We start from the raw sequence: 22,717 nt of genomic DNA on the forward strand, positions 1-22,717 counted from the left end.
AAAATACCGTTATAATGGGGCTATACAAAGGCGGAAAATTTTCTGTCATAGACTGTAATACCTGTTACGAACTTTATATACGTAATTTGTAACAATTCCCCTGAATAATGTCGCTAAAACCATCAAAGTAGCGAATATCGGGAGGTAGTGTTATATGAGGGCTATACGAAGGCGTGGACCTACACGGACAATTTTCTGTCATAGGCTATAGTATCCATTACGAACTTCAAATAGCTATAATGTCGCTATAATAACCAAAATAACAAAAATAGGGAGATACAATTACATGGGGGCTATACCAAAACGTGGACCTACATGGCTACCAAAAGTCCTGCAGACATAATATACATTTGAGTAAAATTTTATCAACCTACTTCATTTCATTCGGAATCTAGAGTGATTTCCACAGACGGTCAGACGGATAGACGGACGGATATCGCTAAATCGACATTGAATTTTATGCTTATCAAGTATATATGTACTTTATGGGGTCTAAAATGTATGTTTCGAGGTGTTACAAACGGAATGTCAAACTTAATATACCCTCCATATTATAGTAGAGGGTATAAAAATAGGCCCTAAGCATCCTTGAAGCCAAGTAGTTACATAATGCAATATTGCATGAAACTTTGCACCAGGTCGCCAATGTGTAATAAACATTGTTGAACAAAAAAAAGTACAATAATTTTAAATAGTCACAATAATATCAAAATTATCAAACCCATCGCTAGATTTCTAATATGCAATTTGCATGTCCGAAGTGTAACAAATACAACAATTAATTAACTAATTATTAAAAATTAGAACATTTTGTTATGACTGTTTTTGCTAATTATCTTGACGGTTCAAATGTATATAAGTACGCCTAAATAGTTCCAACTCTTTATTCATAGTTTATATATAAAACTCGACTTGAAAATTCGGAAAAAAAATCATGAACAAACTGTCAATACGGTTTTATTTAATTTTTGCTTTTTCGAATCTGTGCTGGCTTCCTTTGAGCGGGGGTCAAAATTGTGAAGATAACTCTATAATAACGCAAGAGGTTTGTCCTTAAGGAAATTTTGAAATTTATTTTTTGTAAATGAAAGGATGCGAATTGCAAGGATAAAAAATTAACTTTTAAAGAAATTGCATATTATGTAGAAACAACGGGTCGAACATTTTATAAAATTCGCCAGGAGTATAACACCAAAATGTGTATTAAATTTATTTTGTAAAATGTGTCTTGAAATGTTATACTAATTTATACCACGTCCGTGGAAAACAAGATCTTAAAAATGCAAATTTGCAGGGATCTTAAAAATGCAAATTTGTGTGTCATATAAGAGGAACTATTCCAAGCATTGGAATTATTTGAATAATAGGTGTGTCTGGTTACCCTAGAATTTGTAACAATTGTTGCAAATTGTTACTGGAAGTCGTCTGTTAACACAAAAGTTCTGCAAAAGAGAGCCATTCGAGAGAGAAATTTCGACAGTTCTTTTAGTGAGAGCTTGCTGGACAAAATTCTTCTTGCGAACACTTGCAACTCTTCTTCTTCTCCTTCCGGTGATGCATATTTGGTCAAGAAATTTTAAAAAAATTTTAATTTGAAAAACACAAGCCCAATTGTTTTGTTTTTAATTAATATTTATTTAATTCTTTTTGCGTTCCTAAATTCTTTTATTTATGGACAAATTGCTTTGTTTTGATAAATCAGCTGATTGATTGCAAATTTTTGCAGGAATTCCGTTTGTTTACTTTTAACAGTTTTCTTGCAAAAGAGAATAAAACTACAAACACTCTCTCAGAAAGAAGTTGCTGGACAATTCCTGCAGGCAAAGTAACCAGACATACCTAATATTTTGAATTATGTTGTTTCCACCAACCTTAGTTAAGAGGCATTTTTAGAGCCTCATCGTCCAAATTTTACACCGCCAACATAAATAGAATAAAGCACTTTAAATGAAGCCTTTTCCAACTAAATTCGCCAAAAAATCTGACAAACACAAAAATCTACATACTGGATTGGCAGCCGCTGACCGAAACTGTGGTGTTATTGTTTCGGGTCCATCGGCTATCGTTGAACCCGCTGAGTGGGATTGTTTTTTTAAACCAGGAGCTCGAACCAGATTAGCAGAATTCAAACATCTGCATATATTATTGCTACAAAAACAGCAAAAAAGCTGACAGAACTAGACTAATAGGCCGTTCAGCAAACTTATTTTCTACCAACTACAATGCAAATGGCAGACAAATAGAATATTTGATTTCCAGCATAAAAATTCCAATATATGTCCAAAATTTATTGTAGCCCACATTTCGCCTTATTCAGAGTTTCAAACAAAATTATTCGCCAAAGCGGCTGTTATCTAGCACTTTGTTTTTTTTTTTGGGTTACGAAGAAACGTTTCAATATAAGCCCCAGAAACCCTGTACCGTTCGTTATAAGAATATATCGCAACATTATTTCAAAACTTCTTGATGTAATGAAATATCCCCCATGTAACGGAAGCAGATTTTGAAATTTTGATCATAAGTTTTAAGAAAAAAAAAACAAAATATTAAAAAATGTTCGAAGAAAAAGTTTTTACGCCTTCGAAAAAATACTCACCCGCCAACGACACGAACAATTTTAAAATAATGCCGGCTTTGTTGTTTGCTTGGGGATTGAACATTTTTCAATTTCTTTAGATATGAAACGGACGTAAAACAATTGATTTCTTGTATTGGTTTAAAAAACTAAAAAAGGCAAATAAAAATGCAACAACCAAAAGAGCATTTGAAGAATTATAGCAGAAAATTGTGGATTAAATATGAAGACTGAACCTCTAAACGCGCTGGCTGTCAAAAGATGTCATATTGGAAAAAATTGCTAAACTAAAAAAAATAATTAAAAAAAGTAGTAAATTTGGATGAAATGTGTGTGGTATGAACATTTAAAGAACACAAGAATCTTTAAATCCATACGGTAATTGAAAGAAAATCGTGGAATAAATCAGGAATCAAATCTATCAAAAGAACTAGATGTCATTCTCAAAATGTTGTCTAAAATAAAAAAAAAATTAAATTGGAAAACCATCGTAGACAAAATAAAACCTGAGTAATATGCGCGATATGGACATGTGAAAAAATGGCAGAATAAATTTGAATATTAATGCAGACTTTGAAGAGAGAATAAATTCAAAAGATAAAATGAAAATTTAGATTTGGAAAACATGCTTGAAAATGCCATATTCCCCTCCCATTGAATTTGTAGTCGGAGAAAAATAGCAAATAACAATTCCCAAAAGGGCAGAATATGAGGGATGAAAAAAAAAACAACATTTTTATTTAATTGAACGATTTGTGGTATCTTCCATAAATGACAGCACTAACATGGGAGAATTAAGCCGAAAAAAACTGAACTACAGAAATTACCATTAATCACATATTTTTGTATCCTGCACTAAGGGTATATGGTTTGTCGTTCTGTTTGCACCACCCGAGGACCCCAAAGGTATATTTTAAATCAAATATACGATGATTGGACTTAAAATTAGATGTGGACCTATATACCACATTATGTATACCTATAACCTAAAGTTAGCATTCCGGTCATGCATAACAGTAGGTTCTCGTCAAGCAAAAAATGTGTTGCCTCCACATTACGGTATTTCTCGATTTTAAGTATATTGAAGCTTCTATGTTATATTCAAAATAAGATTACTATTTTGGGTTTCTTAAGTTGGTTAAAAATTCGGAATATGCTTAAAATCGGGGATAAACGCTGACTTATTTCACATGCTGTGCAAGAAATAAGCATTCTATAGAATGCTTCAATGGATGGATGTGATTAAATATTATAAAAAATATTTACTCTCTGGATATCCAGGGAATATTTTGAGATGCTACAAACGAAATGACATACTTAATTACACCCTCCATCTTATAGTGCGGGACATAAAAATATGAAATAGTTTAGAATTGATCCCAACTGAACTTCCCTATTCCAACCACTGCTATTTTTCATATTCTGCAAGAATGCAAAAAATGTTACTGCTATAACTGATTTTCCTTTATAAAATCGAAAAAATTGCAAGATGTCACTACACATTCACAGAGATTTTACCGACATTATTCACCATAATTGTTTCAAATTTCGTATTAGACAAAGAGGTCCTCCTTTTTGCATAGCCCCTATATGACAGTTTTCATTATAGCGGTATTTTTCGACGGAATTTTTGTTTTTTTTTTTTTAATTTTCAAGTTTTTTCCAAATGAAGGAGAATATTAAAAGTCCGGCACGGCCAAACTTAGCTGTTTCTTTACTTTCTTTCAATTTGACGTTTTCATATTATCTCTTGAATTTATTATCCTGTGTCAAGAAATGTTTTCTAACATTTTCTTTCAAAAAACGTTTCAATTTTGAGATTTTTATAATAATTAAATTTACATATTGCCCATGTTATTCATATCTACAAATATTTTTTGCTGTTTCAGATTTATTCCACCATTTATATCGAACATCCAAATCGCGCAGGTTTTATTTGATCTACGGTGACTTTTCCAATTCATTTTTTTATTTTAGAAATTATTTTGAGAATGACATCTCTTAACAACCATATTTTAATAGATTTGATTTCTTATTACATTTTCACTCTAATGCCGTGTGGATTTTAATATTATTCTTATCTTTAAATTTTTATATTACACAATATCAGACTTCAATCATTGTTCCAATTTATTTTTCATTTCAGCAATTTTTTTTCAAAAATGACATTCCGGTGACAGTCAACGTCTTTGGGAGCTTTGAATCCAGATTTATTCTAGCGATTCTACTACTTGCAGCAGTTATTCTTCAAATGCTCTTTGGATTGTGGCATTTTCATTCTCGTTTATACGATTTTTAAACAAAACAAGAAATCACAATTTTTACGTCCGTTTCATATCTAAAGAAATTGAAAAATATTCGTTACTCAAACAAAGGACAAAGCCGGCCATATTCTGAAATTGCTTATGTCGATGCCGGTTGAGATTTTTTTCAAAGGCGGCAAAATTTTATCTATTAAATATTTTTGAAAAATTTTTTATTTTCTAAAACTTATTAAACTCAAAAAATTTTACCCAATTGTTTCGAGTTTGGAGAGTGATATGAGAGGAATAAAGTGACACTGACAATTTGTCAAAAAGTACCCAAATACAAATTAATATGAAATTTGATTTTGTATTGTAAAATGTTTATAAAAAAATGTAGAAATAAGAAAATGCGGCACTTTGAGGATCATGTTTTAAACTTGAAACGTAAATTAACAAATCGGCTATCAATAATGTGCGGTCATATTATATGTTCAATGGATTCTAAATAGTTTATAACATTCTGGTCTAGACCACCATTTTCAGATGTAATGCAAACAAGTAAAAAAACAATAAGTTCGCGAACCGAACTTTAAATACCCTCCACCATTATCTAAAGAAAATATTTTTATAAAAATAAGTATCTGGATTCAAACGTGTTCTACTTTAAAATACAAATAAAATGTTCTGTCAACGGAGCTAGAACTAATTACGAACTGCAAATACCAATTTTTAGACAAATCCTTAAAAAAATCATCAATCAACAAATATCGGTATATACAGTTAAATGGTGGCTATACCAAAACGTGGAGCGATATATGCTCAACTGATCACAAATAACTGTATCTAGACCACAATGCTCGCATAAATTATTAAAACTTATCAGTATCCAATGAACATTTACTTGCCTTTTGAATATTCTCCAATACCGCCAGCATTATTGATAGTCAATTGAATTTATCACACCCCAAGATTTTCAAAATAATGCTCCACGCATTTCCACATAACCCTGTTTTCACATTTTTTTATTAAAATCGGATAAAATATTTTTGCTCATAAAAAATAAAAATTCAAAAAAAAAAAAAATTGACGCCTTCGAAAAAATCCTCAACTGGCATCGACACAATCAATTTAAGAATATGGCCGACTTTGTTGTTTGTTTGGTGGTCGAACATTTTTCAATTTCTTTAGATATGAAACGGAAGTAAAACAATTGATTTCTTGTATTGGTTTTAAAAACTAAAAAAGGAGAATAAAAATGAAACAATCCGAAGTACTTTTGAAGAATTATGGCAGAATATTGTGAAATAAATCTGAATTCTGAACCTCAAAACGCGCTGGCTGTCATGAGATGACATTTTGGAAAAAAACAATTCTAAACTAAAAAATTAATTAAAAAAAGTAGTAAATTTAAATGAAATGTGTGGGTATGAACATTTGACGAACACAAGAATCTTTAAATCCATACGGTAATTGAATGAAAATCGTAGAATAAATCAGGAATCAAATCTGTCAAAAGAACTAGATGTCATTCTCAAAATGTTGTCTGAAATAAAAAAATTAAATTGGAAAATCATCGTAGACAAAATAAAACCTGAGTAATATGCGCGATATGGACATGTGAATAAATGGCAGAATAAATTTGAATATTAGTGCTGTCTTTGAAGAGAGAATAAATTCAAAAGATAAAATGAAAATTTAGAATTGGAAAACATGCTTGAAAATGCCATATTCCCCTCCCATTGAATTTGTAGTCGGAGAAAAATAGCAAATAACAATTCCCAAAAGGGCAGAATATGAGGGATGAAAAAAAACAACATTTTTATTTAATTGAACGATTTGTGGTATCTTCCATAAATGACAGCACTAACATGGGAGAATTAAGCCGAAAAAAACTGAACTACAGAAATTACCATTAATTCTATGTTGAGGGCTCACATATTTTTGTATCCTGCACTAAGGGTATAAGGTTTGTCGTTCTGTTTGCACCACCCGGGGACCCCAAAGGTATATTTTAAATCAAATCTACGATGATTGGACTTAAAATTAGATGTGGACCTATATACCACATTATGTATACCTATAACCTAAAGTTAGCATTCCGGTCATACATAACAGTAGGTTCTCGCCAAGCAAAAAATGTGTTGCCTCCACATTACGGTATTTCTCGATTTTAAGTATATTGAAGCTTCTATGTTATATTCAAAATAAGATTACTATTTTGGGTTTCTTAAGTTGGTTAAAAATTCGGAATATGCTTAAAATCGGGGATAAACGCTGACTTATTTCACATGCTGTGCAAGAAATAAGCATTCTATACTGATTTCAATGGATGGATGTGATTAAATATTATAAAAAATATTTACTCTCTGGATATCCAGGGAATATTTTGAGATGCTACAAACGAAATGACATACTTAATTACACCCCCCATCTTATAGTGCGGGACATAAAAATATGAAATAGTTTAGAATTGATCTCAACTGAACTTCCCTATTCCAACCGCTGCTAGTTTTCATATTCTGCAAGAATGCAAAAAATGTTACTGCTATAACTGATTTTCCTTTATAAAATCGAAAAAATTGCAAGATGTCACTACACATTCACAGAGATTTTACCGACATTATTCACCATAATTGTTTCAAATTTCGTATTAGATGTTCGGAATCGCCAATGACCAAAAGGTCCTCCTCTTTGTATAGCCCCTATAGAACGTCCGTTTCATATCTAAAGAAATTGAAAAATGTTCGTTACTCAAACAGAGAACAAAGCCGGGCTTATTCTGAAATTGCTTATGTCGATGCCGGTTGAGATTTTTTTTCAAAGGCGGCAAATTTTTATTTGTTGAATATTTTTGATTTTTTTTATTTTCTAAAACTTATTAAACTCAAAAATGTTTACCCAATTGTTTCGAGTTTGGAGATTGAAATGAGAGGAATAAAGTGACACTGACAATTTGTCAAAAGGTACCCGAATACAAATTAATATGAAATTTGATTTTGTATTGTAAAATTTTTATAAAAAAATGTAAAAATAAGAAAATGCGGCAATTCGAGGATCATGTTTTAAACTTGAAATATAAATAAACAAATCGGCTATCAATAATGTGCGCTCACATATATGTATATATATACACACCTACGTCTGTTTTTACACGGTCTTTTTGTACACGGTTTTGATATAACACGGTTTGAAAATTGAATATTTTTAATTTTTTTACACGATTTTATTTCATTTAGCACGATTTGAAATTTTATGTACTTAATTTTGTTTTGTCAAATTTAATTTTTGCGAAGTATGTTCATATCACAAAAAAGTATTTATGAAAGAAAAAAGTCTGAAACCATCGATAGTATCGATAGTTTGCGAACACTAGCTTAAAGATTTAAGTGAATTCCCCTTTAGCGCGTACAAACAATTTTTGCTGGTCAAAGCAAATGTGAATAGCACTAACTTAGGGGAATGTCCTTTATGTACATACAATAAAATTTACTGGTCAGAGTAATTGAAACGTGTTAATATTTTGTAAACTGTCAATGCAATAAGTCGCGTTTGGTAAAGAAAAAATTAAAATTCTTGTTTTTCACTAATTTTAATAGGTTTTAGAGATTAGGAAAAAATCACCCATTTTTGTATAAGATCAATGTCTTTTTTTACACGTTTCTTTTTTACACGGCTTCTTCTGGAACCAATCTACCGTGTAAATACAGACTTAGGTGTATATATATATGTATATATGTTCTATATAGTTTATAACATTCTGGTCTAGATCACCATCTTCAGATTAAAAAGAAGTATCTGGATTCAAACGTGCTTTACTTTAAAATACAAATAAAATATTCTGTCAACGGACCTAGAATTTACGAACTGCAAATACCAATTTTAAGACAAATCCGCTTTTCACATTTTTTTTTAAATCGGATAAAATATTTTAGCTCACAAAAAAATAAAAATTCAAAAAAAAAAATTTGACGCCTTCGAAAAAATCCTCAACTGGCGTAGATACAATCAATTTCAGAATAAGGCCGGCTTTGTTGTTTGTTTGGGGGTCGAACATTTTTCAATTTCTTTAGATATGAAACGGACGTAAAACAATTGATTTCTTGTTTTGGTTTTAAAAACTAAAAAAGGCGAATAAAAATGCAACAATTCAAAGAGCATTTGAAGAAATTTGTGTAATAAATCTGAATTCAGAGCCCCTAAACGAGTTGGCTGTCAAAAGATGTCATTTTGGAAAAAAACAGTAAATTTGGATGGAATGCGTGCGGAATGCGTATGAACATTTGGAGACCACAAGAATCTTAAAATCCATACGGAAATTGGAAGAAAATCATGGAATAAATCAAGAATCAAACCTATCAAACGAGCTTGTTGTCATTCTCGAAACATTGTCTAAAATTATTAAATTAAATTGGAAAATCATCGTAGACAAAATAAAACCTGGATAACATACGGAATATATCTGAATGCTTTTATTAATGCAGACCTTATCTACGGATATCCGGGGAATATTTTGAGATGCCACAAACGTAATGACATAAGTTGTGTTCCAGTACTTTTTTACTAGTAAAACTAGCAGAAGAGAGAACAGTTCGAAATGTCATTCTCATTTAGGTTTGCTCAAAAAATAAGGGAACGGAAAATTAGCAGAAATGCGATAAAATGTCAAAATTCAAAATTCCAAAAGTAAACAGCATAAATCGGACTGGTGAAACCTTACTGAAAAGATAATTTTCCATATTGAAATGTATCAATACATTTTTCAACCTTGTTAGCCCTGCCAATTAAATGTCAAATTTACAATATGCACATTTCTGCTCGGCCAAATTCATGTAGCTAAAACAAGCAGAAATGTGCACCACTCAGCGCCATTTTTTTCTCGAGAGAGCTGCAAGTTTTGCTAGTTTTTGGAGTACGGGAACGCGTTGTAGCAGAATTAGTGCTAATTAGTACTAATTTGCAGGTTCTGGAACACAACTATAATTAAACTCCCATCTTATAGTGCGGTGCAAAAAAAAATATATAATAGTTCCCCTTTCAATTGCTGCTATTTTTCATATCCCTCGCTCTACGATAACTGATTTTTCTTTTGTGATATCGAACAAATTTCAAAACGTCACTACACATTCACAGAGATTTTAGCGATATTATTCACCGGAATTGTTTCAAATTTGGAATTTTTAACGGATTTTATTGTTTTTGAGAATTGTCCAATTCGTTCCAAAGTTCGGCCCGAACGAACTTACAGCTTTTTTACTTGTTAAACTTGAAATGTGAATAAACAAAACTTTTCTTTAAAATCTTTGCTTGCAATAACGGTCCAACTCGAACAAAATTTAGAAGATAAGTGTGTACATATATTACTTTCTGGATTCTAAGCAGTTCCTAACATTCTGGTCTGGACACATTTATATTGTATCAATTCATAAAGGGTTTACAGAGCCGCATTAAAATCCTACCGTCGTTTTCCATTATAATTTGACATTAATATGCTTAGCCATGACATCAAGCTTTTTATGTACTTGCACCTTTAGCATTTCTTGAAATGGCATTGTCTTGAATATGTGAGATTTCAATTACATAAGCGATATTTCAAAAAGTATTGAATTTTTTTGCTCTTTTATTTATTGGCTGACATTGAAGTTGGCTAACATTGAGCCTTTTTGCGAGGATATTTTCTACGTAGTAGTATTTTCAAATATAAAATTGCCTTGCCTCAAAAAAAAAAAATATGTTGAAACCATTTTAATTAAGTGCAATTCTAAGTCTGATAATGATGTAATTATTTTGTTTGTTTCAGTTACAGGACTTCTTATCATGCTGCAGTGGACGACCACTTTATACGTCGGAAATATGTATTGATAAAATGATTGGAAAAAATAAATTTTCACCAAATGTAAGTGACCAGCTACATTAACTAATTGTGTCAAAGGTAAATAAAAACTATTTCTAGTGTTTGATCGATTGCATGTACCGAGAATATCAAATCTATGATGATGATGTGGAGACAATTGACTTGGAGGCAGCCAAAAATCTTTTGAATGAACAAATTGTCAATGAAGAGTTCAATCCAGTTTATGGTCAGGCATTTGAGAGGTGCAGTAAATTTGGTATGGGTTACAAAATTTGCATTGTATATGTACATTCATTTTCAATTCAATATTTATTATTATCTTGTAGAAAAATCTGCATTACTTGAAGTCTTCGCTTTTGTTAACATCACCAATCAGAATGCCTGTGATGATTACCCCATGTTTATGGATTCGTGTGTGTGGGCATATACTGTGGCCAATTGTCCCGAATCACATGCATTGCAAAGTGCCGAGTGTAGGCAAAAAACTGAATGGGTTAATAAATGTCTGTTCAAAGAATAATATAAAAATATTTTACACATATATTTTCAAATATATTAATTTTGACTTACTACAACAATAAATGTTTATATAATTCTAATTCTATGAAAAGTTACAAGACTTAAATCTAAAAATGTAAACCGAACTTTTAACTTTGACTAAAATTTAACTAATTCAATCAGTTTTCAATACATAATGGGCAACAGGAGCATTAGTAGTTTGTTGTTGTTGTTTATTATACTGCTTCAGAGTACCAAGATTCAGATTTAAAACCTGTGGATTTTGGTTTAAAATTTTTGGCTTGGTATTAAGAATCTTATGGTTTTGATGCAGGGGCTGCGTTGTTTGTTTCAAAGTTCCCGAGTTGATATTAGGTATATGTTGCTGTTGCTTTAACGGCTGATTTATAATTTGGCACGCCGTTCCTGGATTTGTATTGACAGTAATCTTCCTTATGAATGGATTTACTAATTTTGCTCCCTTTTCCGGTCCATTCGTCAGCCTATTTGCAAGTTCTCCCTGTCCCGACATCTGCTCAGCAGATGAATTACAGCAAGAATATTGTTGGGTCAATTCCAATACCTGTTCGTCTTCCTGTAGCGGTGGTATGTTACATAAAACTTTATATTTACTATAAGTAGATGAGGCCTTGTTGACACATCGTTCACGAAACAGTTCCTTAAGTTTGTTGGACATGCATTGTGAACGGTTGGAATTCGTTAGTAAGTCAAAGGCACTCATGGGGGTTTTATGTCTTTTCTGCAGTGATGTAAAAGAAATCGAAGGACCAAGAACGGATTTTTGGAGCGAGTTCGTTGCCGGTTGCTGTTGTTGTTGACGTTTCAGAGCTCTTGAAGAAATTCGTACCTTTTTATCGACCACTAACTTTCGTTTACGAACCTCAATGCGGTGTGAAGGCCCTGTGCCTTGTGTGGGATTCACCAAATAAGTGGGTTTAAAATTTGATGGCTTTTGAAATTCTGCTGTGGTATTCTTTTTTGTTACACCACCCCGCTTGGAATAGGTTCTAATGGGGGTTTTACATTTACGCCATTTCGAGTTGGAACTATCGATGTGTTGTGGCGGCCTCAGTTGTTTATTCAAAGGTGTGGAACACACCACTCCGGATCCACTTCTCGAGCCACCAATGGGCGTTGATGGTATCCTAAAGCTACACGATACATTCGACATATTATGGAGATCTTCACGTGTAACACTGTTAACATTTGATTTGGAGCTTGAAGAAGTTATTAAACGACCCACTTTGCTGGGTGTACCATCCGGACGGTTGTGATAGAGACGCATAACTTTTACACCCCGCGGCAGGTTAATAACACGATCATCACCCAACTGCAATCTTTGTACTGGTGCGGCTCTTCTAAAGGGTTCTGGTGTGGGCAATGAAGCTGCACTACTTCCAAACGTGTCTCCGCCGCCGCCACCATTATGTGCCAAGGATTTTTCTCTTTTCAGAGCTGTGCTATTTGCCAATGGTCTCATATTCTCTTTATCGTTGACATCCAGGGAAGTCCTCTTCTCCTGCTTCATAATGATTTGGCCGGTTATTTTTTGTGCCAACTGACAGCAGCGACGATTTGGTATAATATTTAGAAGTGTTATTCTTCCATTCTGATCAATTTGTGGCATAAATATCTCGGATTCTTTGCTATCAGCTTCCACCAGAATCACATTATTTCCAGCCATCAATTTTATTCGATAATCTATTTTATTCCCAGCCATCTTTTCGTTTTGTATTTTATTTCCATGGACTTTTGGGGAAATGTGCAACAATTATTAGTTATTTTAAAAAAATTAATCAAATTTCTGTGCGACGCGCTATACACAAAACAAAAAATATAATTTTGACGTTTACCCCGATAACACCCTATGATGATATTGTGTTATCGATAACATCACAGGGCGATAAGAAATACTTTGATGATGTGATGTGGCAACACATCAACTCTCTCATTTTTACCCTTGTGATCATGGTACAGTTACAGGAGGTAGAATAAAGCTACCTCCTAAATCATTTCGACAGCAGTCGAAATTATTTTGGAATTAAAAGTTTTAACAAAATAGTATTTAAATTAGGTAAAATTGTTAAAAAATGCATACCTTGCCCACCTCTGAGACTCAATTCTTGTTCTATGAAAATTTAAAATAAAGAAATTATAAAGAATAGAAATGTCAAATGAAAAATATTATAAAGGAAATATTTTTGATTCTATATTTTCATAGAACAACAATCCAGCCCCTGAACGGTATCTTATAAGAAAATATATATATGGTCTGTTCTATGTCACAATTACAGAAAGTAAAGCAAAGCTGTCAAAACGTAACAAATTGCATAATTTTGTATTGTCCTACTATTTTAGATTCAATCGAGTCGAATAACCCCGAAATTCCATTCTTGTTTCGTGGGTTTTTCCCAATATAAGATTTTGTTTAAAAAAATTAAAAATAAACAAAGCCAACTGTTGCATATTTAAATGTCTAGTTGACACTATAAGACTCCAGCTTAGAGATACATTTATCTAGTTGCTTCTTATTGAGCCATGCTACTATTGAAGATTCAATTTTACGGAATAACCCCAACATTCCATTAATGTTTTGTGGTTCTTCCCCAATATAAGGTTTTTTTTTTCAAAAACAAAAAAAGAAGTAAAGTAAACACAACCAATTGCTGAAAGCGTCTATTTGGCGTTATAAGGCACCGGTACAGAGTTGCATTTTTGCAAATTTTTAGAAGTTGAGCAACCTTTAATGTGGGAATACATAAAAAGCACTTTTGACTGACTTAAGTCATCGGCTTGCTCCTTCGTATGGGAACAAAGGAGTTATATGTTAATTTAGTTCGATTTTGGCCCTACGCTCCTTTGATCTTTTCCGAAGAAGCCAGTCAAAAAAGCGTGTTATATATTCTCACCTTTATGGTTGAGCCATACTACAGCCAATGACAAAAAATTGCGTATGCAGGTCCACATCTTCGGCATTGTGTTGATTTTAACGACGCTATTCACCTGATTTGTTTCCATGGTACAATAAAGTAGAGCAGATTCGTAAAATTGCCAAAACGCAAACCTAAGGGTGTAAGTACATAAGAAGCTTGAAGTTCTGGCTAGGCATATTTTATGACATTTCATAAAGGGATTACAGAGCCGCACTAAAATTCTGCCGTCGTTTTCCATTATAATTTGACATTAATATGCCTAGCCATGACTTCAAGCTTTTTATGTACTTGTACCTTAAGGCTCTGTCCGCTTTCTGTCAAAAATAGTTATGGTGTTTCATGGCAGAAGAATACAGGTTGATGCATCAACGCTTGGGAGCATTGATATGTCAAAAAAATTTAAATGTTTTCTTCAAGTCATTCGGAGGCTATGTTTATGTTATAGTACGTTTATATATATATATGAAGGTTAACCCACTGGATTTGGATTTAAATTGTCATATCCATTACTTTTACTTCAAATAAATCCTCTCAAAGTAGGTTAACCCTACAAAAAGTTCTAACGTAAACATGGCATTAGGACTTTTGTAGGGCTAACCTACTTTAAGAGGATTTATTTGAAGTATGAGTATTGGATATGACAATCCATGGTAGAAGAATATGCTTGTATTTTTTGTGTATGTATCGTTTATTTATGTATTTGTATCGTGTATCGTTTATTTAGTGTTGTACTTCAATTATCGGTATTTGTAATATAACTACAGGTTTGTTTATGAATAAAATATGAGCTTAAACCTAATTCTACTACATATTTCAAATATTTTACGGAAATGCAAATCAATGTATTGCTATAAACCTTCATGCATTCTTTACATTACGTCAACCACTAATCAAACATAAGTTTTGTGTAGTTGGCAACTCCACAGCATATATAATTGTCATTGTTATCGAGTACACACAATCGATAACTGTGTCAATTGGTGTTATTTTTTTTTTGAAATGTTATCGAATTTTATATCTCAATCTGAGAGATATGATTTGTGGCAGCAATTAACGAGTAAAAGCCGAAGAAAGGTGTTGTACGCGCGTTGTTAACGGTAGTCGAACGGAAGAAGAAAAAGTGTCGCTGTTGTGTGTGTGTTTGTTAGATAAAAATAATAACAACAACAAAAATAATTTCAAAATATTAAAAAATATATATATTTATGCGATGGCATAAATGCAAATCCCTCCATAGTAATTGTTATTAAATGAAATTATGAGAAAATAGCAAAAAAAAATATGCGAATGTGTCATTTTCTAAACTAAATCGAGAAGAAAAATAAGGTAATGCAAAAAATAAAGAAACAACAAAATAACATTCCTATGCTATGGAGTGAAAATCATATGAAATCACCATAAATGTGACGATACATCATTATGGCAACAACAACACCAGCAACAACATAATCATAACAAAAAATGAAAACAAAATGATTTAAATAGGAGAATAAACAAAGAAAGAAGTACAACCATAGAAATAGAAATTCAAAACAAAAACCTCTTAGTAAAGTGACGTAAAGCGGTGTGTGAATGAGTGATTGGTGGCGGTGTTGTGGTTGTTGTTAAGTGATAACATTTTTGAAAGGAAATGAACGTTAAAATGTTAATTTCAAGAAGAAAATTCCTTAATTTTGAAGTGAATCATTTTTATAGAAGTAGAAAATAAAAATGTTGTTGTTGTTGTACTATTTGTCTACATGTGCCTTCGTGCTGTAAAAAATTTCTTGTATTGGAGAATTATGTTTTTCTTGTTGGTATAGGTCATTGAAACCTGTTAAAGCAGGGGCCTACACATCAAACCGAACAGCCAGGAAAAATACCTACCAAAAAAATAAGAAACAAGTGCGGGGAAATTTTAAAGAAAAACTTGTTCATTCCTTTGCTTCAACAACTAGTTGGCTGCTTGACTGTGGTTTGTGCGCAGTGTTACCGCTGGGAATTTTGAAAAAGTTGCACAAAAAGTCATTTTCATACAAAAAAGTCGCACAGAAAAGTCAGAATTTCAATAAAAAGTCGCACAGATTAATTTTGAAGATTTTTATTCAAACAAAGAACATAAAACATAAAAAACATAAAACTAAATAACAATTCAATAAAAAATAATACAAAATTAAATTATAATTTCATTTTTTTGAAACTTCGTTTCTGTATTTTTGTACGAGATCATCACTGGGATTCCATTCCTCTATTCCTGCATCTAGCAAATTTAGAGCTGATAGCATGGATCCACAAGTTGTTACATTTAATCTATTAGTTAATTTTGTTTTCATTAGTCCTAATTTAGAAAAAATTCTTTCCGCAGAAGCGCTGCTATGGGGCAGGGTTAATACATGTGCGGCAAAATCGTATAGGTGTAAATATAAAGGTTCGTTTAAAGCATTTTTTAAACTACCTATAGTATGCCAAAAAATCTCAACATTTTTAATGTTAAAAATGTGTTTGTATGACTTATCATTAACTTTACTTTCTAATAGTTTGAATTCGCTAATAAAAGCTTCAGGTTCACTTATAATATAATTAAATTCATATATGAGATCAATATAATTAAAGTCTTCGTTTGAGGTAAAAAATGTTGGTTGCAAAACTCTTAAAACATTTAATTGTTTATCGTTTATATTTATCCTTGACAGTATCTCGTCACAAAGTTTTTGGTAAAATTTTAAAATATTGTTTTTTATAGTTATGCATTCAACATCAAGTATATTTTTAGCTTGCATTTCTGTTTCAGCTTCATGACCTATATATATATTTAAAACATCTTTTATATTATGTGTATCTTTAAAATTTATACTTTCTAGCTTTGTGACCGATATATGTTCCTTCTTCAGGAAATTTTGTAAAATTTGGAGTAAAATTTCCTTTGTATATGTAATCAGGTATACTATTTGTGATGACTCGCTTTGAAAGCATTTGTTAAATTTATTCATAAGACCCAAAATATATACCAAGAATTTTAAATAAATGAGGTTTTCAGACGACAATCCATCTTGAATTGCACGTATTTTATCCATTGTCCTTGGACATTTTTCTTCACATTGAGCCCGAAGGAAATAATGTTGTAATATCGTCCATTGTTCTACAATTCGTTTTGCCACCGACTCGAACGAAAGCCATCTAGTATCCGAAAGACTTAAAAGCTTGTGTTCTGGGACATTGAACATATCCTGCAATTCTGAAAAATCTACTCGCCTGTTTGAACTTTTGAAAAAATTATAAATGTTCTTGGGTAACTTTTCAACTTCTTCTGGTATACATTTCAAAGCTGAAATATTCATAAGATTTACAGAATGACAAACGCAACCAAGATGGAACAGGTGGGGGATTTTCTTTTTTAATAAACTAGACACCCCAATGTTTTTCCCAACCATACTGGAAGCGTTGTCAGTTGCAAACCCGATAAAATTTTCTAAGGGAATCTTATTATTTTCTAGTGATTCAATAACGGCATTACAAATTGTTTCGCCTTTTCCATTTTCTGGTTGTACTAATTGAAAAAAATTATCTTCAGTCTTTCCTCGGTCCTTGTTGAATTGCCTCACTACCATTACTAGACATTTATTGATGGAAATGTCGGTTGTCTCGTCTATAATGAGGCTAAATTGTTGTTTTTGCATTTTAGAGACTATAGCGAGTTGACCTTCTTTACCGAGAAACTGTGCAATTGCAGTTGATTTTGTACGACCACATGATACCTTAATAATTAAACAATATATATACCTATTGCTTTTTGGTACCAAAATATGTTTACATACCAATTTAGCTATATTTGAATCAGGAAAAATCATGGAATTGAATTTACCAAGTCCGTCCATAGAATTGAAAGATTGGTTTTTTGTAATTGCACGTAACACCAACTTAATTTCAGCAATAGCGACATGTTTTCGTAAGTCTGTATTTCGATGTGGCAAATAATCAGTCAGTTGTATTTTCGCATTTTCAGATGTTTTGGTTATGTTACTAAGATGTTTCTTTGTTTCAGCATGTCGTCGAAGATGGTTTTTTTGGTTTGACAAAAGTTGTTTACAAACAATGCACAGGGGCCGCTTTGTCTCACCATCTTGCTTAAGCCACCTGTATTGCATCTCCCATTCCTTGGAATAATACCGGGAAATATTGCGTTTTTTGGAGGAACATGAAGGTTCTTCATCATTTTCCGATTCGGACTCGGTGTTCTTTTCAGATTCTGAACTTGTTTCAATTATCGTGTCAGCTCCTTTGCCCAGGGTCAGCCTTGCTTTGTTGGGAGATTCATCGTCAGCCTTTCTTTTTGATCTAACAATAAATCTATTAAGTTTAAACATTAATATTTGAAAAATTAAAAAAAAAAAAACAAATATTTACCTGTCCATAGAAGATTTTTACAAACACTTGTTTTTAATATAAAATGAGCACAAGCGTCTAAAAACTGAATATTGTTTTCAAAATAACACAAAATACTAATTATTTACTTCACTGAATTCAATTTAATGCTGTACTCTTTATTTTTAATTATATATTTAATTGCACTCCTCTTTCGCCAATGTCGTTGTTTTCGTTTTTCAAAGAATAATGATCAAAAGGTAACACAAACAACTGATCAAACTACTGTGTCGCATAATTGCAGCGTACGGCGTTAGCAATAGCGACGTGAAATTAGTTTGAATTTGAACGGCATGTACATTTGAACTTTTACAGGGTTTACCTCATCTATGATGATTTATTTGACATATATGTGAAATACTGTACACTAAATCCAGTACAATATAAATGCACTATACCAAATAAAAAAGAATAGAACTTATATTGTTGAGCAATAAAAAAGTCGCAAAAAGGTCGCACAAAGTTTAAAAAGTGGCAAAATTAGAAGATAATAAAAAAGTTGCACATATAGTCACAGATCATCAAAAAGGTTGCAAATTGCAACTTTAGTCGCACAACGGTAACCCTGTTTGTGCGTTTTGTTTACAAAAAAAAAAAACGAATATTGTTTGATGTTTTATGTTCTCTCTCTCTCTCTTTCTTGTTTGATCAATTGCTCTTGGCCGTTAGTAGTGAGAATTTAGAGAGAAAGAGCGAATCAGTGAGTTTCTTTTTGAAGTCGGGCTCAGAAGAAGTTATTGAAAATTGTATTTTGTTGAAATGAAAATGGTCAGCGTTTATCCCCCCAATCGTAATCTTTGTTTGATTAGAAATTAAATTGAGTTGTTTTTTGTTGTTGCATGGTCTTTTGTAGATAACGTTGTTGGTGTTAGCTCCGACTACTGCAATGTGACATGTGTACGGTGCACATGCACGAAATACCAACCTGTCAAATTTGTTTGTATCGACGTATTTAACAATCGTTAATAGAGTGGAGATTGCATTTTTTCACAGTGGTTGAAAATGTGAAAATATTTGACAAAGAGAAAAGTAACAGGCATTAAATTCGAATCCGCTATTCAGTTTGAAAATTTAACTATAGGTAACTTTTCTTGCCCTGATGATAACGAAGTAAAGGGTTTTGAACGAGATGTGTTATTTTGGTATTTAAAGAATCATGCCATTTTTGTATCATCCACCATACATAGTATGTAGGGTATATTAAGTTCGTCATTCCGTTTGTAACTCATCGAAATAATAATTTTAGACATAACAAGGTATGGAACAAATTGAGTTTTGCATTTAAAAGTTCTTATTTCGATTATTGATTCAGAAATAGCTAAATAATATCTCGGGAAGTATTGATTTCCCCCCACAAAAAAAAAAAAAAAAAAAGAAAATAATATATGCCGCTGTGATTAGGAAAACAAAAGCTACCTTCGGTAACAATTTCAGAATTTTCCGCCAGCTGGAGATAAACTCAATTTAAGCCCAAAGTATGTATATTCTTGATCAGCGTAAAATTCGAAGACGATTTAGCCTTGTCCGTCCGTTGAAATCACGCTACAGTCAAAACGAATTGAGATAGGAAGCTAAAATTTTGCACAGATCTCTCTTTTGTTTGCAGGCAGGTCAAGTTCGAAGATGGTCTATATCGGTGCACGATATCTTATAGCCCCCATATAACGGTACCCCCCGATATTCGGTATTTTGATGATTTTGACCACATTTTTCAACGAAAATGTCTAAAAATCCACACAAGGAGTTTCTTGTTAGTACTTTATCCCTTGGAAGAGAATAATCTGCATAGGTCCACGATATCGTAAAGCTAATACCGATATTCGGTATTTTCATGATTTAAGCCACATTTTTCAACGGATTTGTCTGAAAATTCACACAAGGAGTTCCTTCTGAGTACCTTATCCCTCGGAAGAGAATTATCTATATAGTATAGCCCTCATATAAAGGTTCGTAATGAGAACTAAAGGTTGATATGAAAAAACTGCAACCAACTTCAGACTGCTGTTATTTCAAAGCCACTCGTCCGACAGCTGTTAAAATTATTCCAGTGACAGATCATTATATTATTTACAAACGTACAAAAGCATTTTGGTGAGAATTTTTCAGAAAAAAGTTATTCGTTATGGAATACAAGCGTGATAGTGCGATTTCTTTATATTTGGCTGGAAAACCACAAGTGGCTATCGCTAGAGCGCTCCAGCATTTAAATGTGAATAAATCCTTTGTGTTTTGTACCGTCGCTCGTTACCGTGATACTGGTAGCGAAGCCTGACGTCAAGGAAGTGGACGAAAAAAAAAAAAAAACAGAAACATCAGCAGAAATGGTTCGGCAAATATTGAAAAATTAGCTCCGGGTAAAGCCATTGAAATTCCAAAAAGTGTAAGAACTTACACCGCAACAGACGGAAAATAGACTCAAAAGCGCTAAAGAGTTGCATCGCTTGGCCGAAAGTTGTGAACTGCCGAATTTGGTTTTCTCCGATCGGAAAACATTCATTGTCCATCAGTTTGTAAACAAACAAAATGTTCGTTTTTACTTGCCAGAACTCAACCGCCGGCCATGGTGATGGTGTGGGCCGTGGGCCTCCATAACAGCCGATGGTCAGATTAAATGCCGAATATTATCGCGAAAATATTTTGGAGGGTGTATTTAAACCTTGGGCACGCAAACATTTTGGTTGCAGACCTTGGACATTCCAACACGACTCAGCACCATCACACTCAGCACGCGCCATTTCCAGCGCTTCATTTCCAGCGCACAATGGTCACCAAAATCTACGGATACCAATCCGTTGGACTATTGTGTCTGGAGTATTTTGGAAAGCAAGGTTGGCACTAACAAATGCTAAAGTGTCAATCACCTCATGCAAGCGCTTCGCCGGGAATGGGCCAAAATACTGCAGAACAACATTCGGGTAGCGTGTGACAGTTTCATTGGCCGTTTGAAGGCCATAATTCGTGCCAAAGGTGACCAATTCGAACAAATCTAAACTTATTCTGAAATTTTATGCTATTTCCGACATTTTTTTCTTTCATTCAATAAAATTAAAAAAAAAAAAAATGTAAAAATTATTTCGTTTGACTTGTTGCAGTTTTTTAATCTCACCCTGTATATCTGTACCTCCCTTAATTCAGTATTTTGATGATTTTAGCGACGTTATTCTCCGGAGTTGTGCCAAATTTCGTATTTGAAGTTCCTAATAGTTACTACAGCCTGTGACAGAAAATTGTCTATGCAGGTCCAGGTATAGCCCCCATATAACGGTACCTCCCCATATTCGGTATTTTGATGATTCACCGGATTTCTTTCAAGTTTCGTATTTGAATATTGTAATGGCTTATGATAAAAGTTGCCTATGCAGGTCCATGTCATCGTATAGATCTCAATTAAACGGCTATATCCGCTATTTTAAAGATTTTAACAAAATTTTTTACGATTTTATTTTTTTTTAATTTCCAAATTTTTTTCGAAATGGTGGAGCCGAACTGCTTTTGTATTTGTTTGGAATGAATGTTCTACATAACCAAATGGTAAACGTAAACTACCCAACGGTTTGCGTAGAATTTATCTTTTACGTATACCCAAAGAATGAAGTCGCAATAAATAAATTGCTTTAACTTTAGTAAAAACCCCAGAATATTTAAGGAATTGCAGATAATTTCGTTGTTTCAGTCAATTCCATTGAGACGTGTGGTTAAAATCACCAAAATACCGAATATCGGGGGTAACGTCATATAGGGGCTAAACAATATCGTGGACCGATATAGCCCATCTTCAAAAATTTAGCTTCCTATCTGTTGGGTCTAAAATTATTATTTCGATGAGTTATAAACCGAATGACAAACTTAATATACCCTCCATACTATGCATGGTGGAGGGTATAAAAAAATAAGTGGAACGCGACGACATTAGGAGCTCTAATCTTGCTTTTAAATCCATTAAGTTTAATTTGAATATTATTATTTACACTTGAAGTCTTTAAAGAAATATGCACTGACTTTAAAAGAAATGACTATAATACATGTCTTCGATTGATAACATTTTTATTTTAAATCGATCCACTGTGTTATCGATTTTAACATCAATGGCCGGCAAACTTGTCATTTTGTTTGCATTAACAATCAATCGTGTGTCCCCCTTCCCCACTCCTTTCGGTGTACTTATTACTCTCATTTGACAATACTTGATTCA

At 32.7% G+C, this 22,717-nt stretch overlaps 4 protein-coding genes and 1 long non-coding RNA gene across 10 annotated transcripts in view; 2 read left to right on the top strand and 3 right to left on the bottom strand.

Moving 5' to 3' along the window:
* The first annotated feature begins 880 nt into the window (after nucleotides 1-880).
* On the top strand, nucleotides 881-11,254 carry LOC101897961 (uncharacterized). 2 transcript variants are annotated; one of them, XM_059127866.1, is made up of 4 exons: nucleotides 881-1,045; nucleotides 10,619-10,714; nucleotides 10,772-10,928; nucleotides 10,999-11,254. In XM_059127866.1, the coding sequence occupies exons 1-4, from the start codon at nucleotides 935-937 to the stop codon at nucleotides 11,190-11,192; spliced, it is 558 nt and encodes a 185-aa protein (XP_058983849.1). In that variant the 5' UTR covers nucleotides 881-934; the 3' UTR covers nucleotides 11,193-11,254. The 2 variants fall into 2 exon arrangements, with proteins under 2 accessions (XP_058983849.1, XP_058983851.1); XM_059127868.1 differs by lacking the exon at nucleotides 881-1,045 and adding an exon at nucleotides 6,001-6,287.
* Nucleotides 4,523-5,877, bottom strand: LOC109611989 (uncharacterized). The gene is made up of 2 exons (XR_002194242.2): nucleotides 5,089-5,877; nucleotides 4,523-5,026 (listed from the first exon to the last, which is right to left on the bottom strand). It is a non-coding gene; the product is annotated as an uncharacterized LOC109611989 (long non-coding RNA).
* LOC101898131 (uncharacterized) lies at nucleotides 11,195-13,029 on the bottom strand. The gene has a single exon (XM_005179962.4). The coding sequence runs from the start codon at nucleotides 12,909-12,911 to the stop codon at nucleotides 11,346-11,348; it is 1,566 nt and encodes a 521-aa protein (XP_005180019.1). The 5' UTR covers nucleotides 12,912-13,029; the 3' UTR covers nucleotides 11,195-11,345.
* A 2,111-nt stretch (nucleotides 13,030-15,140) lies between these two features.
* The window catches only part of LOC101896813 (sodium/potassium-transporting ATPase subunit beta-1-interacting protein), a 144,746-nt gene continuing 137,169 nt past the window's right edge, over nucleotides 15,141-22,717 (top strand). For 2 of the 4 annotated variants that reach the window (XM_011292751.3, XM_011292750.3), the window contains exon 1: nucleotides 15,154-15,450. The gene's annotated coding sequence lies outside the window, so the exon portion shown is untranslated. Of the gene's footprint in view, nucleotides 15,451-22,717 lie in introns of all 4 variants that reach the window. The other 2 variants (XM_011292749.3, XM_059127879.1) reach the window with 2 other exon arrangements.
* Nucleotides 16,189-19,091, bottom strand: LOC131804743 (protein FAM200C-like). 2 transcript variants are annotated; one of them, XM_059127881.1, is made up of 3 exons: nucleotides 18,508-19,091; nucleotides 17,919-18,450; nucleotides 16,189-17,858 (listed from the first exon to the last, which is right to left on the bottom strand). In XM_059127881.1, the coding sequence occupies exons 1-3, from the start codon at nucleotides 18,513-18,515 to the stop codon at nucleotides 16,290-16,292; spliced, it is 2,109 nt and encodes a 702-aa protein (XP_058983864.1). In that variant the 5' UTR covers nucleotides 18,516-19,091; the 3' UTR covers nucleotides 16,189-16,289. The 2 variants fall into 2 exon arrangements, with proteins under 2 accessions (XP_058983864.1, XP_058983863.1); XM_059127880.1 differs by having other exon boundaries at nucleotides 16,189-18,450.

The sequence above is a fragment of the Musca domestica genome, unplaced genomic scaffold, assembly GCF_030504385.1.
Source record: "Musca domestica strain aabys unplaced genomic scaffold, Musca_domestica.polishedcontigs.V.1.1 48, whole genome shotgun sequence".
Taxonomy (NCBI): Eukaryota; Metazoa; Arthropoda; class Insecta; order Diptera; family Muscidae; genus Musca; species Musca domestica.

Excerpts from the sequence above, each read along its gene's own strand:
- LOC101897961 (XM_059127866.1), top strand. The coding sequence starts at position 935 with ATGAACAAACTGTCAATACGGTTTTATTTAATTTTTGCTTTTTCGAAT. Across the intron at positions 1,046-10,618 it reads ACTCTATAATAACGCAAGAG|TTACAGGACTTCTTATCATG; the intron begins GTTTGTCCTTAA and ends TGTTTGTTTCAG. Across the intron at positions 10,929-10,998 it reads TGAGAGGTGCAGTAAATTTG|AAAAATCTGCATTACTTGAA; the intron begins GTATGGGTTACA and ends ATTATCTTGTAG.
- LOC101898131 (XM_005179962.4), bottom strand. The coding sequence starts at position 12,911 with ATGGCTGGGAATAAAATAGATTATCGAATAAAATTGATGGCTGGAAAT.